This window comes from Mus pahari, chromosome 15, assembly GCF_900095145.1.
Source record: "Mus pahari chromosome 15, PAHARI_EIJ_v1.1, whole genome shotgun sequence".
Classification (NCBI taxonomy): Eukaryota; Metazoa; Chordata; class Mammalia; order Rodentia; family Muridae; genus Mus; species Mus pahari.
Genome location: NC_034604.1, coordinates 56,201,752 through 56,220,692, shown reverse-complemented (window position 1 = coordinate 56,220,692; position 18,941 = coordinate 56,201,752). Strand labels below are relative to the sequence as shown.

Genomic DNA, 18,941 nt, shown 5'->3' with positions numbered 1-18,941 from the left:
ACTTAATGAAGGCCATCAGTTTTTTCCTATATTTGGACTTGAACTGAAATATTGTCTTTCCTCAGTCTCTCGTGTGCTGAGAATTGTCAACTTCCACAACCATGTGGACCAGTTACAATATGTCTATATGTCTGCCTCTGCTTCTCTTTTTCCTTTTCTAAGTTTATAGGTAAATAGATGAACAAATACATGACAAGAAAAAACGATAGATAGATAGATAGATAGATAGATAGATAGATAGACAGATAGATGACAAATAGGAAGGTAGATTTATAGATAATAGATAATAGATAGACAGATAGATGGATAGACAGATGAACATATGCACACAAACATCCTTATTAGTTCTATGTCTCTGGAAAACAATATCTAGAGTTTGGACAATGTATGGCATATGTGGCATGTGCCCCCTTAGACTCACATTAGACAAATTTTCACTCAGCACTAACTTCCTTTCTTAATACAGTCCTCAGGAAGCCGGGCATTAGCAGAGCTTGGCTCGAGGCTTAGTTCCTGACTTCTGGACCAGGACTTTCCTCACTCCCTGGCAGCGTCCATTCACCTGGTATGCCTTTCCCTGGGCACTGTAAACCATATAGACTCTCAATATGAAATATAATGAAGGCTTCTTAGGACATATGATATGCCTCAAGTTCTGGGAACTGATTTATAAATCTCAATAAATATTTAATAATTATGTAAAATAAATCAAATTAAAATTCTTCTTACAGAAAAACTATGTGTCATGGAGAATACAAATTAACCTGCACATCTTTAAAACTGTCATAATTATACTCTTCCCAAAAGTATTCCTTATTGTCCTGTCTGATTCACAGTAATGTTAAAAAAATATTTGAAACACCTGCTAAGGAGCCTTTATTACACACATTTCACATTGTTTTCATAAAAGACAATACTGTGATTTTTCACAAAGAGATTAGATTCAACTCTAAAACACCAAAGGAAAAAAGTGGGGATGTATAGCCAAGAAATTGATTGATGAGGATCAGTGAACAGAAGTTTATTCAGAATAAATGGGAAGAGAAAGTGGGAAAGTCAACTTAGCAGGACTCTTGCTGAAGATAATCCAGGGCAATCAGACATCTCATGGGAAAGGTGAAGGATGAAGTGCCTGGTCCTGGGGGACTCAGGATAAACCAACTCATCAGCATCCTTGCTGAAATGGAGCAATGCAAAGTTGGACCTTGTGTTGGTTAGAGGGAACTGTGAACTTGACAGAATCTGAATCACCTGCAAGTGGCACACTGGGTACAGCTGGGGAGGATTATCTTGTGTACGGTAATTGGTGTGGGAAGATCCATCTTCATTTCAGGTAGGACCTTTCCCTAGGCAGGGGGTTCTAGAATGTGGAAGCCAAAACAAACTGGAAACCAAAACCAAAAAAAAAAAATCCCCAAACTGAGCAGTTTAATTGTTCTCTGATGACTGTGGACATTAAGGGACTCACTGCTGCAGGTTCCTGCTGTCTTGACATCTCTGCCATGGATATCTTAAACTGTGAGGGAAAATAAGCCATTTCTCCCACAAACTGTTTCTGTCAGGGTATTTTATCATTGCACAGGAAAATAATCTAAGACAGACATGGAAATGTAAACTTTGAGGTTTAGGGTTTCATGTGATCCAAATACATTGCACTTATGCATGAGATTCCCAAATAATAAATAAATAAACTTTAAAAGCACAAGTTCTCATTGGGAAGATAATTCAAAGGATCTTGACAAACATATGACCAAGGCGTCAATAGGCATTTAAACATGCTGCTCAGACCACTATTATAATATCTATTAAAATAGCTCCCTAGCTTAGAGTGTTTGCCTATCTAAAATGCCTAACAAAACTGAGTGGATAATAATCCCATGGCTTTATATGCTTACTTACCACATCAACTATGCCGATGTTGTTCCAGCCTTGCATTATGGGGAGAAAAGATATAAACATGGGAATGACCCAGCAGCCTCCCAACATTAATGCGATGCGTAGAGGGGTCATCTTGTTCCTATAAACCAAAGGCTGGCAGCAGATGGCATAATACCTGGAGAGACAATTAAGGGCGGGGCCACAGGCAGGGGGACATGAGAAGAAGAGGGGAAAGATCACAGTGGTGGAGGGAGAGAAGGAAAAGAGGAGTAAAAAGAGATGGGAAGGAGGGGAAACATTGAGAAAAGGAGAATCAGAGGAGGAGGAGGAGGAGGAGGAGGAGGAGGAGGAGGAGGTAAGAGAAAAACAGGAAAACAAAATTGGGAATAAGTGGGGAGGGAGATGGCAGAGGAGGGAAATGAAAAGGAAGGGAACAAGGGCAGAGAACAAAGAGAAGAGCAAAGGCAATTATACAATAAAAACATTAACACATGGAGGAAACGTTTGTTACTATATAAAATATGTTTATATTTCATGTGAAGGTCACTGCCTGGAATTGGCTCCACTTCCCTCTTCATCTCCCAAAGTCTTAAGTAACATGAAGGTCTACTCTGCCTCGGACACAGTCCCACTTTCTGGGAATCGAGGAATGCCTCGAGCTCTCCAGACCCTTATACACAGGTACCTTTAGCTTCTGTGACTGTAATTTGAACTATCACAGATTTGTCCTCTTCTTCTTGAGGGCTATGCTGAGATGTTGAATATACGTCTGTGCTCCTTAGATTGTTGTCTGGGCTTAGCCTCTCTCCTCCTCTCTTCTCCCTCAACAGACTTAGATGAGAAGAGTATAGATTCTGAGGGTCTTCCAAATCACGGTGTGCTGGGCAGCCACCTGGACTGTACATTTCCACCACGGAGTGAGCACTACCTCCAGGAAGTACCACTTATTTATTTCCCCATTAGGGGTACATGCACTTCCTGGCTTCCCTAGGTTAGCATGGGATGCTCAAGCTAAAATGTTGCAAGTAGAATTCATATACATTGTTTCTGATAGTGAACACTTAATTGCTAAGAATACAAAATGGCAAACATCTCACTTTTAAGATACTTTGTGTTTCTAGCTGCATATGTAGCAGAAGATGACCTAATCGGCCATCAGTGGGAATAGAGGCTCCTTGGTCTTCCAAACTCTATATGACCTAGCACAAGGCAAGGCCTGGGCCAAGTAGTGGGAGTGGGTGGGTAGGGGAACAGAGGTGGGGGGAGGGGTATGGGAAACTTTCGGGATAGCATTTGAAATATAAATAAAGAAAATAATAATAAAAAAAAAGAAAAAAAGAAAAAAAAAGATACTTTGTCAACTTGTTGAAAGTACTCTCCCCTTATTTGCTGTGATAGGAGACTTTCTTGGAATTCACTGTTCACCCTCTTATATTCTGCCTAAAGTATTAAATTTCTTATTTCTCCACAAATGGCCTCAGCTCCAACTCCCAGACTTGATCCTGCATGTTACTCCAGCCTATCCAGATGTTCTATGCCTTGATTGGTACTGCTCTAGCCTAGTATAGGATGCTGACTCAGAGAAACAAATGGAAATACTCTGGATACAGTCAGTATCCTGGGGAATGGGTAACTGAAGATGTTGTTAGGGCTAGGGTGGGAGGCAGGGATGGTCACTGTACAGACAATGATGGACATTTGAGCTTGCATAGACTTGAATTATTAAGGAAGATAGAAAAAATTCTTCCTTATCTTTAAGATATTAGCAATAGAAAAGAGAAGGAGATTATTTTATTTAATTTTAAAATAGGTTGGTGAAATCCTCGGTGCTAGATTAGTTTGGATATAATGAAATTATGTGATTGTGCCCAGATTCATATTTGACTTAAAATTTGTCTTTATTCTACAATAAACATAACAATATTTTTAACTAGTAGCATGGGACAAAAATATGAGGGTTTTTGTTTATTTGTTTATTTTGTATTTCAAGACAGGGTTTTTCTGTGTAGCCTTGAAATTCAGTCTGTAGACCAAACTGGCGTTGAACTAAGAGATATGCCTCTACCTCTGTCTCCTGAGTGCTGGGATTAAAGATGTGTGCCATCACTGCCCGGCAAAATATGAGATTCTTGCTAAAACTCACAACATTGACATAACTGCTGAAGGTTCTTTTTGAGGATTTTGGTATTCTCAAGGCAGAACTCTCAAAAAGCCACCTTATGTACTTTGAGTATCTTTCCTCATATCATAAAATCTTCAATTTCAAGCAAAAATTCTAGAAAAATTTTTTTGTGTATGTTTTGTTTTGTTTTGAAGGAAATTTCCCTATTGTATTGTATTGTATTGTGTATTCCTCTAAAATATGCATGGTAGCATCATTAGTGTTCTGAGATCACCTAACATACACTGACAGAGTTGATTGTAACCATTACCACTGATTTCCTTACCAGAGGCTGTACTTACAAAATATTATACAACACTCATAACTAGTGTGTGTGTGTGTGTGTGTGTGTGTGTGTGTGTGTGTTGTAGGCATGCCTGTGTTTATACATGTGCAGAGTCAGCCAGAGGTCAATCTTGATTGCCATTCACCTGTTTTTTTCTTTTTTTTCTGAAAAGAGTCTTTCATGGGAAAGGAACTCATCAAATATTCTCAGCTGGCTGGCTGGCAAGCCCCAAGGGCCTGCTTGTCTCTACTCACCTCGTCCCCCCCACACACACCCAACACCAACCCTGAGATTACAGGTGTGTGCCATAACGCCCAGCTTTTTCACATGAGTTCTAAAGCTTGAACTTAAGTCCTTGTGCGAGCACAACATGTCACTTTACTGACTGGAATATTTTTCTAGCAGTCCGTCATGAGTTTTTTAAAAGGCAAAATACACAAATTTATCTGTCTCAAGATGAAAAAATAAGAACTGGCAAGGCCATAGAACATAGAGAAGAACCCACTGTCACGCTCTCAAAGCAGTGTGATTTCTAACTGCATCCTAAGTACTTATTCTTACACCTACAGGTAAGTGTAGCATTTGCCTCACATCGAAGGAGCTTCCTTTTCAGTAGCTAGAGACCAGCACAAAACCACAACCACTCAAACTGTAGAGAAGAGCTGGCTGTGGGTGCCAGCCCCATCCGGTAGATCTACAATATAATTCCTGTATCTAAGGCTCAGGGGACACAGGGGAAGAGACACCAGAAAGCTTGTAAGACAATGGATTAGGACATCTGTTTCAAGATAGCCTCATCTCAAAAATTAAAGACACAAAAAAAGAAGGAGTGGTGTAATTCTTCTAAAAGAGTTTATTAAGGTAGAACAGGCCACAGACCTTGAAAACACCCGTCCAGGTCAATCCTGCAGCATGCCCTTCTAACAGAGAGAATTACATCCAAGAAAGACGAGGGTTGTTGATTCTCAGGCTAAATGGATGCTGTTTAGCCAACAGAATTGTGGCTTATCTCAGGAGTAGACTACTATATAAGTTCTGTTCTTTAGACATTCCCAGGACATTTTCTAGTTAAGCAAAAAATACTTTTACAAAATGAATGAATAAATGTTCTAATGGCAAATCTGGTTCCAGATGGCCAGGATGAGCTGGAATGTAGCAAAGGAATTTACAAAGTAAGTTCTTATTCGAACATTTCAAAGTTTGCTCACAAAACTCCATAAAAGTCCCCTTTGGTAGACAACCTGCAGCTTCTCCAACCACAGCCACATGCAAATGAGGGACATAATTGCTTTTAAATGTCTCCAGGGACACAATTTACCTTGACAAGTCTTAGAAGACAGCAGTATATTTTAAGCCCCAAGCTAATGTCTTCACCACTCTTGCAATTAAGGGAAATTTTACCCTCTCGTTCCCTGCTCTCTAACCACAGGTAAAGGAGAAGCACCCAGACCAACCAGGAGTCCTGGAATTTCACATTAGCAGACCTAGCAGTCATCTCATGTGTCCTCACAGCTGGCCACTGACTTCCTTTACCTTACTCTTATACCCTCTAGACTTAGAGCTAGCTATTGACCCTCTTCGAGACAGTTTCTTCAGTTGTAGAGTGGGATAATGATGCTACGCCATCCACTTGCTGTGAGAACAGATGAGATAATATGTTGTAAACATAGGAAGTTCCTGGCACATACATCTATGTACTAAGCTATTCACCAAACCATATGAAAATACTTGGATCAGCATCTCTCCTAGTACTTAGAGTCTAAGACACAAAACATCAAATAAGCTGTTCCCTTTAGGTAACTGGCTGTGAATGATGGAGTTCATTGCATATAAGATGTAATAGATACTATTGCTTACAAGTTCTGGGATCAATTTCCATACTCACACCTAATCACAACAGGATAAACAGAGATAACATCTATATCAATACCTATATCTATACCTATACATTCATGTGTGTGTGTGTGTGTGTGTGTGTGTGTGTGTGTGTGTGTAGCTGGGCAGTAAAGTAGCCCTTCCTCCATGGCGTGGAGTAGCCATATTTTAGGTCAGATCTCTGAATGGGTCCTTTGATCCAGATCAAGGATGGGCTTCCCATTTCTGCACACTGTATGTGTTTCCATGGTGTTTCTCTAACTACATTGTAATTGCTGCTTTCTTCTCTGATATTTCAATCATCTACAGCATATGCCACACACTAATGGAAGTACATTTGGTGGCAAGAAGCAGGTCCTATTTTGTATCAATGTCTGTAACTACAAGGCAACACTTGGAATCCTTTGATGTAACAACTAGAAAAGATTATTAAGGTATGATGGACATTTCCACTTTGACCCTATTGGGTCTGAGAGAAAAGGAAAGATGCTGAAGGTACTCCTCCTAACAGACAGATAGAGAGAGGACCTTGGAGCCCAGAAGTAAACCGAGAGAACAAAAACAAAGGTTCAAGTGAGACACCAGATAAATAAGTTCTTCAAAGGAAGGAGAGGCTTCACACAAGGCTGAGGAATCTCTTAACTCTCCAACAACAGATGGATATCAGGCTGAAGAGTCAGGCCGGGGAAGTAACCCACAGAAGCCACTTTGGATTTGGAAAATTCCCAAGGCAAATGGTTAAAATCATTGAGATGAATTAGGTATGTGTTATCTGCTTCTCTCTCTCTCTCTCTCTCTCTCTCTCTCTCTCTCTCTCTCTCTCTCTCCATTTATTTCACTCCCTTAGTCTTCCAGAGGAAGATTCTGTCATTAACATAATTCTACAAACTAGGTGAGATCTAGAAATTTCAAGTAGCTTTTCCAAGATGATGAAACTCACATTTGTTCAAGTGAGAATGCACCTAGGCAGTCTAATACCCCAGGCCACACTCTTACCCATTTTTTTTTATGTCAAATTTACCAGAAGAGAATAAAAATTAACACCAAACTTGTAATAAAAACCAAGGCACATCTCAGAGCAGCCTGTGTTCATGTACACACGTATGGGACAGTTCCTTTGTTTGTCTCCAGCAAGAGCACAAAGTTGATGAGGTCAGATTGGTTCTTTTGGCATTCTTAATTAGGGAAAAACTGGCAAAAACAAAAACAAAAACAAAAACAAAAACCAGACCAAGATGAGCTACCATGCTTATAGGTAATGAATGGTCTGTGCAGACGCAAAGCATATACAATGAAAACCGAAGGCTGAAATGCATTTAGTTCATAATTAATGTGTCAGGGCTTAGTTTCAGTCTTACCCTCTGAAGACCCTCCCTGTCATGGGGAGTGGCCTCTCGCAACAGCTTTTGGGATTTACTCTTTTTTTGTTTTGTTTTCCATTAATTTATTAATTTATTTACTTCACATCCTGATCACTGCTCCACCTTCTCCAAACGCTTGCCTCACAGAGTCCTTCCCACCATTTCCTGTTCCCTTCTCCTCTGAGAATGTGGAGCCCCCCTCCCAGTCCTTCCCCGCCCCCCACCTTGGCCCATCAAGTTTCTGTTGGGACTAGGCACATCCTCTCCCAATGAGACCAGACAAGGCAGCCCAGATAGAAGAAACATATTCCACAGAACAGCAACAGCTTTAGGGACAGTCCCCACTTCAGATGTTCAGGACCCACATGAAGACCAAGCTGCACATCTGCTACATATGTGCACTGGTTCAATCTATGAGAGCCCCGAATGGTCCAGGTTATTAGCCAATCTGTTGGTCTTCCTGTGGAGTTCCTATCCTTCTAGGTCTCTCAATCCTTCCCCCAACTCTTCCACAAGACTTCTGAGCTCCATCCATTGTCTGGCTGTGGGTCTCTACATCTGTTTCTATCAGCTGCTGATTGGAACCTCTCAGCAGACAGCTATGCTAGGCTCCTGTCTGAAAGCATAACCGGGCATCATTAATAGTGTAGGGATTGGCGCTTGCCCATGGGATAGCTCTCTAGTTGGGCCAGTCATTGGTTGGCTATTCCTTAATTCTCCAGTCCATCTTTGTTCATGCATTTCTTGTAAACAGAACAATTTTGGGTCAAGAGCTGTGGTGTGTGTGTTTGTGTGTGTGTGTGTGTGTGTGTGTGTGTGTGTGTGTGTGTGTGTGTGTGTGTGTGTGTGTGTGTGTGTGTGTGTGTGTGTGTGTGTGTGTGTGTGTGTGTGTGTGTGTGTGTGTGTAGTTGATGTCCTTACCCTTCTTCCACTGGGGGTCCAGCCTGGCTACAGAAGGTGGTCACTTCAGGGTCTAGGAATTGACTCTTCCTGTTATTCAACTGTCAGTAATCTTACCATACTCTTCTATCTGCTATCACTCTGTTCCACCAGTGCACTAAAAGCTCTGCTCAGAGCCTTTCCTGTCATTCAGTACTGTAAGTCGACTGTCCAGAAGAGCTCGCAGCAATTAGTAAGCACCCCATGAATATTTGATGAAATGGATATTAAAAAAAAAATCACAGTTCCCTACATTATACCATGAAATCCAACTCAACAAATGTGGCTGTTAGGTACACTGTGTGGACCTATCTGGGAAGAGTATGTGAAAAGAAGAAACTCCTTGCAAAACTCAGATATATTGGGAAAACAAATGGAACTCTACCAGACAAGCTCACAATGATTGACACATTTGATTTATACATTCACAATTTAGTTATGCTCCAGGGAGATCATTAAGCGAAGCAGACAACTTATCTCTTGCACACGATGAAATATGCAGCCCTGGAGTGAGAAGAATATGTTTTACAAGGAACTTTGTTTCAAAGAAAACCTGGAACTGGAGAAATGTGGAAGATTTTTGCAGATAGATTATATCAAGTTTTGGCATGTCAGGAGACAGTTGACAATACAAAAGCAAAAGAAAATACTGTTGCCCTTACATGTAATGGTCTCTTCAGTAAATTCAATAAAGTAACATGGGACTCCTTTACTGAATCCAGCTTCCCTGCCTGCTGAGTTCTCTCGGGTACCCTCAGCTACCCTTCTTGCACCCATCTTCCCTGCCTGCTGAATCCTCTGGGGTTCTCTTGACTGCCCTGAGAAGTGTGCTATCCCCAGTGGACCTACAACACCTGTCTTAGTCAGGGTTTCTATTCCTGTACAACATCATGACCAAGAAGCAAGTTGGGGAGGAAAGTGTTTATTTGGCTTACATTTCCAAACTGCTATTGATCACCAAAGGATGCAGGACTGGAACTCAAGCAGGTCAGAAAGCAGGAGCTGATGCAGAAGCCATGGAGGGATGTTCTTTACTGGCTTGCTTCCACTGGCTTGCTCAGCCTGCTCTCTTATAGAACCAAGACTACCAGCCCAGAGATGGCACCACCCACAAGGGGCCCTCCCCCCTTTTTACTAATTGAGAAAATGCCTTACAGCCGGATCTCATGGAGGCGTTTCCCCAACTAAAGCTCCTTTCTCTGTGATAACTCCAGCCTGTGTCAAGTTGACACAAAATTAGCCAGTACAACACCCGACTCTCACAATTGACAGGTCACCTGGACAAAAACTAAGTGGAGAAATAATGAAACTAATCAGCGTTATGAAACAAATAGACCTACAGACATATACAGAATATTTTATCCAAGCACAAAAGAATATACCTTCTTCTCAGCACCTCATAGATACTTCTCCAAAATTGTGGTCACAAAGCAGCCTCAACAGACACAAAACAATTACAATAGCAGCTTGTATCTTCTCAGACAATCATGGATTAAAGGTGAACTTTAACAACAGAAACATCAGAAAGCCAACACACCCATGGAAACTGAACAACTTTCTATTCAATGATCTCTGGGTCAGGAAACAAATAAGAAAGAAATTAAAAACTTTCTTGAATTCAATGAAAATGAAGCTACAACATACCCAAATTTATGGGACACAATGAAAGCAGTGCTAGGAGGAAATTTATAGCACAAAGAGCCTCCACAAAACAACTTAGAAAGTTCTCATACCAGCAGTTTAAAGGTACACCTGAAAGTTCTACAAAAAAGAAGCAAACATACTGAAGAAAAGTAGAAGGCAGAAAATAATTGAAAGCAGGGCTAAAATCAATCAATTAGACACAAAGAGAACAATACAAACTAAGAATTAACAAACTAAGAGCTGGTTCTTTGAGAAAATCAACAAGATAAACAAACCCTTAACCAAGCCAACCAAAAGTCAGAGAGACAGTATCCAAATAAACGAAATCAGAAATGAAAAGGGAGACATACAACAGGAAATTCAAAGAATCATTAGGTCTTACTTCAAAAGCCTGTACTCCACAAACTTGGAAAATCTTAACGAAATGAATGATTTTCTAGACAGAAAAATCTAGAAGTTAAATCTAGACCAGGTGAACCATTTAAACAGCCCAATACCTCTAAGGAAATAGAAGCAATCATTAATAAAACAAAACAACAACAAAAAAGCCCTTGGCCAGATGGTTTTAGTGCAGAATTCTACCACACTTTCAAAGAAAAGATAATACCAACATGCCTCAAACTATTCCACCAAACAGGAGCATAAGGAACACTGCCAGACTCATTCATGAAGCCACAGTCACCGTGATCCCTAAACCACACAAAGACTCCACAAAGAAAGAGAATTTCAGGCCAATTTCTCTTATGACATTGCAAAAATACTCAATGAAATACTTGCAAACCAAATCAAGGAACACATCAAAAAATGATATCCACCATGATCAAGTAGGGCTCATCCCAGGGATACAGGGTTGGTTCAATATATGAAAATCCATCAATGTAATCCACCATATAAACAAACTGAAAGAAAAGATACCACATGATCATTAGATACTGAAAAAGACTTCGACAAAAAACCTATACCCTTTCATGTCAAAAGTCTTAGAGAGATCAGGAATACAGGAAGACCAACAGAATCAACTAACCTGAACCCTTGGGGCTCTCAGAGACTGAACCACCAACCACAGCGCATACATAGAATGAACCTAGGCCCCCTGCACATTTGTAGCAGAAGTGAAGCTTGGTCTTCATGTGGGTCCCAAACAACTGGAACAGGGGCTATTCAAAAAGCTGTTGTCTGGTTTGGGGGTATGTTCTTCTAGCTGGGCTGCTTTGTCTGACTTCAACAGGAGTGGATACACTTAGCCCTGAGACCTTGATGTGCCAGGGTAGGGGAATACATGGGTGGGGGAACTCCACCCTCTCAGAGGACAAGGTAAGGGGGGATGGGAGGAGGGACTGTGGGAGAGGGGATGGGGAAAGCAATCAAGATGTAAAATGGAGAAAGAAAGCAAGAGAGAGAGGGGGAAGGGAGGGATGGAGTGAGGAAGGAAGGGAGGAAGAAACAAAGAAACAAAGAAAATAACAAGAAAAGAAAGATAGAAAAAAGTAAAATGGACTTTTAGCGGTGATTGTATTTCAAGCCAAATACAAGATAGGTTGCAAACATGTTCAAAAAAACAGAGAACAGTTAAGTCTTAAAAAGTTTAGCTTAGAATCCAGTGGAAGAACAGAGGTATAATTAGTCAATATAGAGGAAACCAGGGGATAAGACCGTCTGATTGTGGGTATTCCAAAAGACACCTCTAAGCCTTTAGCTCATGGTTGTTCAGTCCGTCTCTCTCCCCTTCCCTCCTTCAATAATACTTTTTCATAGTGTATGTTCAGATATATTCATATGCGCACTTATTTTATGAATGGAATTATGACAAACACTTAAACCTGAAACTTGCTTTTTCTCAAATAACAGTTACATCTCTCTGCATATATTACTTGTCAGGAGATTTCAATGGCTTCATTTCAAAAGTAGCAACTTGGTTGCTTTTCATTCCCCATAGAATCTCAGACAATACAGTGTTTGACCTCATGACTCAGACTATATGAAACATACCAATTTTAGTTTTGAAATTATTTTAAATCTTCAGTAATATGATTCATTGGTCAAAGTACCAAGAAGCATAAGAAGTGTAGATGTAGAAATGGATCTTTTAATAATAAAGATGTTCTGCCTGTTTACTGGATCCAGGAACCAGTAAGCTGGGCAAAAATTAGCAATCAAAGCAAGTCTCCTCGAAAGGTACTCTCCTTTCCTAGAACATTCACAGCACCTTGAGGTGGGAGGGCACTGTGTCCTGCCAGGATTCACACAGATAACAAGGACATCATACCTCTCCCCGCCCCCTGGTCCTCCCAAGAAACACCTTCTCTGCTTTGAGTCACCTCAAATGTGATTCCAAGGGGGGCACATCAAAAGTGAAGGCTAGATCATAAATAAAACCATGTTGTTCATGTCAAGGCATTGCCTGTAATGTTTCGCACGAACCTTCCCAGTCAGTGAGGCTATCACTTGGGATAGGACCGGAGACAAAGAAAAAGACCAAAATCAGCCCCATCTTTCTTGTGGTGTTGAAGTTTCTAATGTCAGTGATGGGGAAGGAAGTGAAAATTTGCCAAATACCTAAATAAATATTTATGTGCAGCTACTGTCTAATTGTCAAAAGTGTCATTAGATACAAATTCCAGCAGTTCAAACATTCTCATCCTTGTTCATCAAGCAGGGCTTCCTCCCATAAGGGAGAAAAAAAGACTTTGTGTGAAAATTTGCAGAACCGCATTTAATAAAAAATGCAGTGAGTTCTACAAAGAATCTGTTGAGGAGATTAGAGATGGCTTCTGCCGCAGGGGAAGACAGAGCTGAGCTAAAATCTGACAGACACATAGTGGGAAAAGAAGCTCTCCAGGCACAGAGAGGAGCTGGTGCCTGGAAAGCAATGGAAGAAAAGATAGGTCAAGGTGGCCAGAGCCTAGAGACAGGGCTGGTGAAGGGCAGGAAGGGATGCTCGGGATAGAGATAGAAACAGACTGTGGAATTCTCTTTTACAACTCACAACTCATCAGAAAAATACCTTTGTGCAGTGGATGGTGGCTAAAACACAAACTCCCAGCTGGTCAGAGGGCAGAGAATAACTGTCCAAGGAGCGCTCAGCCACAGATCACACATCCAAGTCTCCTCACCCACCTCCACACCCATACACTTACACACTAAGGCAGACACACACACACACATATAAACACACATATAGACACATACACACAGACACACACACCCCACTGATGCTCAGAGATCATAGCAGAAGCCAGTGGTGACAGGAAGAATCTGAGATTAGAGAAGACTCTAGAAAAATAATGTCTTCTGGATGTGGCTTGAACTCACGGCAGCTTTGTTTGCCTGCACAGGATCTGCACAAGACCAAGCCAGTCAACATTTTAGCACTGAGTGGGAAGGTGAGACTCTGCAGGTATCCAAAACGCTATGGACAGTGGAAGCCTTCTCAGGAAGGGAGAGCTGGATTTCTTTAAGGGCATGACTCCTGGTTGGTTGACTGTGCGCCAGTGCTTGGCCCCACAACTAGGAATATATTGGAATTGATAGGCTATGTTAAAGGGGGACATAAATGTAGGAGGTAGGGTAGGTAAGTCTAGGAGGAGTTGGGGGACTTGGGGGTAAATAAGATCAAATACATTGTATGAAATTCTTGAGGATTTAATAAAAATATTTTGTACAGAGGAATAGCAGGGCATAGGTGCAATGAGTGGGGAATTTGAAACAGGGGAAAACTTTGTGGAGAGGAGAGGAATAAGTAACACCCACATGTTTGAAAAAAGCAATAAGGAAATACTATTTCATGTTTACTTAAAATTCATATGTGATATAGGTAATGCACATATTGTTTAAATGAAGTCATATCCCTTGCAGTAACACTCTCCCCAAGAGCCATCGATTATGTAACAAACTTGGGAAATTCCCCTTCAAGTTATTGGTCAGGGTAGCCCAAGAAACTCCCCAAACAATACAACCTGTTGCCATTGCCCTTGGTTCCTCCCAGAACACCAAGGTAAAACTCTGTTGCTGAAAACATTCACACAGGAATCAGACTGGATATGATACAGAAGCCTCCTTCCTGAAGGAATAGCTCTTACTGTATTATAGTGTCATAGGAGGTGACATGCAATCTTCCAAGGAAGACAAGCAATCAATACTCCTACTCAACTGTACTCAACTGCAAAGCCTGGATACCACAACAGTGGCCAGCATGGCTAGATATTCCCAAGGGTCCAAGGGTGATACATCTTGGGGGTAAACCACAGCCATCTAATTGGACTTACAGCCTCATTAGGAGAGAATTCATGCCTGCTAATGTAAACCTACCCAACTACCTACGGTTGGTATAGCTTTGGACTCCAAAAGAGAACCTATTACTGCCACTTTGCTAAACTGTACATTTCCTGACTGTATTCTAAATACCCACCTTTAGATCCACAGATAAATGTAGTCTTCACCTGCTCATCAGAAAAGGCTGTTAATTTTTATAGCAGATGGGGACTACTAAGAAATCAACAGTTAATTAAGATGTAGAGAAGTAACAGGCTATGGGGATCCAACCTCACTTGATATATCTAAAATGCAACCTCTATTATGAAGGCTCAGAGAACATTACAGAAGAGGGGACGGAGAGAGTGTAAGAGCCAGAAGACCAGGCTATAGCTGCTGCAGGACTGTGTTTTCTATATATGACAGGGAAGCTACTACACTCATGAAATCTCAGTAATATATTTGGCTTCAGAAGACCTACATATGATAACACCAATCTGGTATGTCAACAAAGATGGGGAAATATAAGGCTCCACCCTCAGAAGAAGAGCTACAGGCAGGCAGTGATGGCTGAGAGAGTGAGAATCTGTCTTCTCCAGAGATGAGCCTCTGATGGGTGATCCAATGACGAGTCATCAGGGTTAAATTAAACACACACACACACACACACACACACACACACACACGAGTAACACTGAATGAACTCATCGAGGTGTGTGGGCTGGGGTGGGGGGGAAATGGGAGCAGGAAAGGGAATGAACTGAAGTAGGGAGAAGGAGGAATAAAAAATATGGTAAATACAATACATATGCATGAAATTTTAAATCAATTAAGTTGAATTGGAAATTAAGTTAATTAAATTTAGAAATTCTCTACATCAATCAGTGTGGTCATATCTCAAAGCTGTTGAAAAGTTCCAGGCAAGTGGCAATGCTTAGAGTAGCCATTTTCAAAACTGGCCATTTGTTTGACCTTGTAAGTGGAAATAGATGCCTACAGCAACGTGAGAACAATTACAGGATGTGCTGGTGTATTAGACAAGTCAAGTCCCAGTAGTAGCTGTATTGCATCTTGGTAGAAAATGATCCACATCAGGTAGATTAGATTCTGTCCCTAACTTCAGTCCTGCAAGATCAATTCTTTGCCCTCTATTTTTGAGACCAAAACAAACAAACAAACGAAAAACCCAAAACTAAACTGGGACTCAGAAAGGCTTATTAACCCACTGCCAATCTCAGAGGCAAAAACCTGACAGAGCTGAAATTTAAAGTTAAATCTCTCAAATTTTAAAACAGGTGGCTTTTAATGTCCAATTCTTAATGATTTCACTACATCCTGAGCCTACGTGAGAAATGTTCATGAAGGAGTATGAGCTGAAATCTGGGACTCTGAAGCAGAGCCCTCCCTGATGGGAGATCTTTTAGCATTTGTCTTAGGGCTGGCCAGATTCTATTCTCTACAGCAAAACATTTGAAATTCCTGTCATTTTTATTCCATGCATGGCTCATTTTCTTCCCCTGGCTTTTGCCAAAATTTCACTGACTTCCAGCTTCCCTTTATCCCCAGCCTTGTCTTTTTCTACGTGTCAGTATTATACTTTGTCTAGTCTCAAGGATCATTGTTCCCCTGTGTTTTCTACTTTCTCATATTTTATTTTATAAAATATGAAATTTCATATAGCATATACTGTTTTTAAAATGTCTTTCATATGCTGACATCCAATTATAAACAAGATAAGATCCACAAATTTCTAATTATGATACATGGTAGGTCTTGCTGTTGGCTAACAGTTCACTCATGCTCCTCTCTCTCTATGCATGCAGTGGAGTCTCATTATACATACGTACATACATACATACATACATACATACATGCATACATACATAGAAACTAGGCAATTCAACTCTGTGTTCTTGTCAGGAAAACAAGGGGAGAGAGTGGTTTAAACCACGAAGGTTGTCACACCTGCTGTTCTCATCCATGCCCTCATGAGACAGGAGGTGAATCTGCTGTTGTCACACACGTTTCAGTTCTTTTTTTTCTAAAATTAATTTATTTCTTTTTTACACTCCATATTTTATTCTCCCACCCTGGTCTCCCCTCTGACTGTTCCACATCCCATACCTCTCCCCACCCCATGTCTCCACGTGGATGTTCCCACCCCGCTCTACCACCTGACCTCTAATCTCCCTGGGGCCTCCTGTCTCTTGAGGGTTAGGTGCATCATCTGAACTGGCCTGTAACCTCCTGGGCTGATGCACTACTTCTTGCCACCTGGCTCCCTTAGCCTTTTGTTCCCACCATCGATACAGAATTGGAAATTAACTCGACTGAGGATACCTATCTCCACCGAAAACTGCAAGCAACTGCTAGTCCATGCCGACCTTTGAGTCTTCAATATCTCTGAGATCACCTGGCTGAGCAGGAGCCCTCCACAAGGACTGCCCGGGTGAAAGAATCACCGACCTTCTGACATCTGTCTCTCTGGAACTAATTGTGTGTGATGTGACTCAGGAAAGGAAAGAAAGATGCCAGGTGATATTTGTTAGGTCACTGGTGTCTCGAATGAGATCTGCTCCACACATTGCTCTGCTCTTACCTGTCCAGGGAAATACAGCACAGGTGAAAGATCGATGCTGTGGTGAGTAGGACATCCAGAGAGGTCCGAACCAGGCAGAACATCTCCCCATAAGCCCAGATGTCTTGGACCAGCTCAATGGCACCAAAGGGCATCACCAGCACGGAAACCAGCAGGTCGGCGAAGGCAAGAGACACAATGAAATAGTTGGTTTTTATTTTCCTGTGAGGGAAAAGGTATAGGCAAGGTGGAGGGGGAAGGGTGTGGGGAAGAAGGTGGAGAGATTCAAGGAAGAATGGAGGAGATTGGAAGGAAGGAACAAAGGGGGTTAGAAAAAGAAAGAAGAAATCACACATTAAACATAACCCACGAGACTCAGTTTTACCTTCTGTATCATGGCTGAGCAGATTCTCTGTGCTCTGGCCTGTTCTGACTTCTCCAGACCCATGCCATGCCCTCTTTCCCTCTCTCTTCTGCCCTTCTGGCCTGACCAGAGGCCAGCAGTGGATGTACTGAGAACCATTCTGAGGTTCCACACAGTTGTGCTTTCTCTCGCCTATTCTTGCCAGAGTCCACCCTTCCTTTGGTCCTGGATTAGGCACTCCCAGGAAGCCCTCTCAAGGTGCTGCCCTCAGACAGTGTTAAGCTGTACCATTCTCAGCTGCTACAGTGACCTCTTCTGTACCCACTACTTGTGACTCCAGGCGAAGTTCTGCGCTTTTTCTCTGCCTCTTCATTGGGTCTGGGCATGTCCTGCTTAGAGACAGGCTATCTCTGCCTCACCTCTTCATTCATGCACCGATGCTACTTTGCCCAGCCATGCACTAAAAATACCCTGTGAATTTTAAGGAACTTCAGTGCCCAGGGTTCAACTCAGATCAATTAGACAAAAAAACGTGGGTGCATATTGTCTTCCTTCACTGAATATTGCTGCCTAAGATATAGGATGGCCAAATAAATTTTAATGTTTAACAATGGATGCTTTTTAAAAATAACTATCTCCAGATTATTACACAGATCATACCAATACCATACAGTGTTGTTTTGAGAAATATTTTTAGGTGATTATAATTGTAGTCACAGTTGAGGTTGGTTAAGGTATGATAGATCCAGGGTTTATTCCCTAAATCAATCATCAGTTATGGTTGATTTATTCTCTGAACCACTGATATCAGGGATGTGTGTGTGTGTGTGTGTGTGTGTGTGTGTGTATTTTCCATATATGATGGAAGAATCCCAGTGTTCTTGTGGCTATGTTGGGTTGGGGTTGTAGAATTATATGTGATCCCTTTTCTGTTTTTCAGAATCTTTCCCCATGAACGTTTTCTGTCATCAGGATGAATTATCATGGAAACTACTCAGAGCCAACTTTACAGGGAGATCCCTCCAACACGCATGTTTGCTGAGGGGTCCCCTTGTGCTGCTCACCTGAGCTGCCTGTCCCTGCATACAGCCACCATCACCAGCAGGTTGCCCAAGATGGCCATCAGGATAACCACTGCCAGGAACGTGAGCAGCACGACCTTCTCCACGGACCCGAAACCCTCGTTGGAACTGGAGGTTATGGAAACACAAAACACACAGACGGGAGGGGGCATCAGACACATTGGAAAAGCCATTCATTTGCCTCCCTCAGCCTTCAGGAAGGTCATGTTATCATCATCAACCAGCAGGAACGACGTGTATTATGCATCTGAACTTGCCAAGGTTTGCCATCAATTGATGGCATCCCCAGGTGGCTGGAGAACCTGAGAGGGGGACTGTGCGGGTGACTAGCTAGCCTTGCGTATCTTTTTGTTTTCCTCCAAAGACTCATCTTGCCTAGTAATCAGGTATGTACTTGGTTGGTTTATGTATTGCACACCTGACTCATCTACAGTGCAAGATCCATCAGACGAAGACCTCGGCTGTTGTAGTCATTGAGGTGTGTTCAACTCATGGTTCTTTTTTTTTTTTTTTAAATTTTTT

The 18,941-nt window shown here is 41.6% G+C and overlaps 1 protein-coding gene across 6 annotated transcripts in view; it reads right to left on the bottom strand.

Annotated features, from left to right (window-relative positions):
- Htr4 (5-hydroxytryptamine receptor 4) overlaps positions 1–18,941 on the bottom strand; it is a 181,122-nt gene that overhangs the window by 68,398 nt on the left and 93,783 nt on the right. For all 6 annotated transcript variants that reach the window (XM_021214463.1, XM_021214464.2, XM_029546963.1 and 3 more), the window contains 3 exons: positions 18,402–18,527; positions 16,995–17,195; positions 1,900–2,053 (listed from right to left, as the gene is read on the bottom strand). In XM_021214463.1, the coding sequence (XP_021070122.1) occupies positions 1,900–2,053; positions 16,995–17,195; positions 18,402–18,527 (481 nt within the window). The remainder of the gene's footprint in view (positions 1–1,899; positions 2,054–16,994; positions 17,196–18,401; positions 18,528–18,941) is intronic.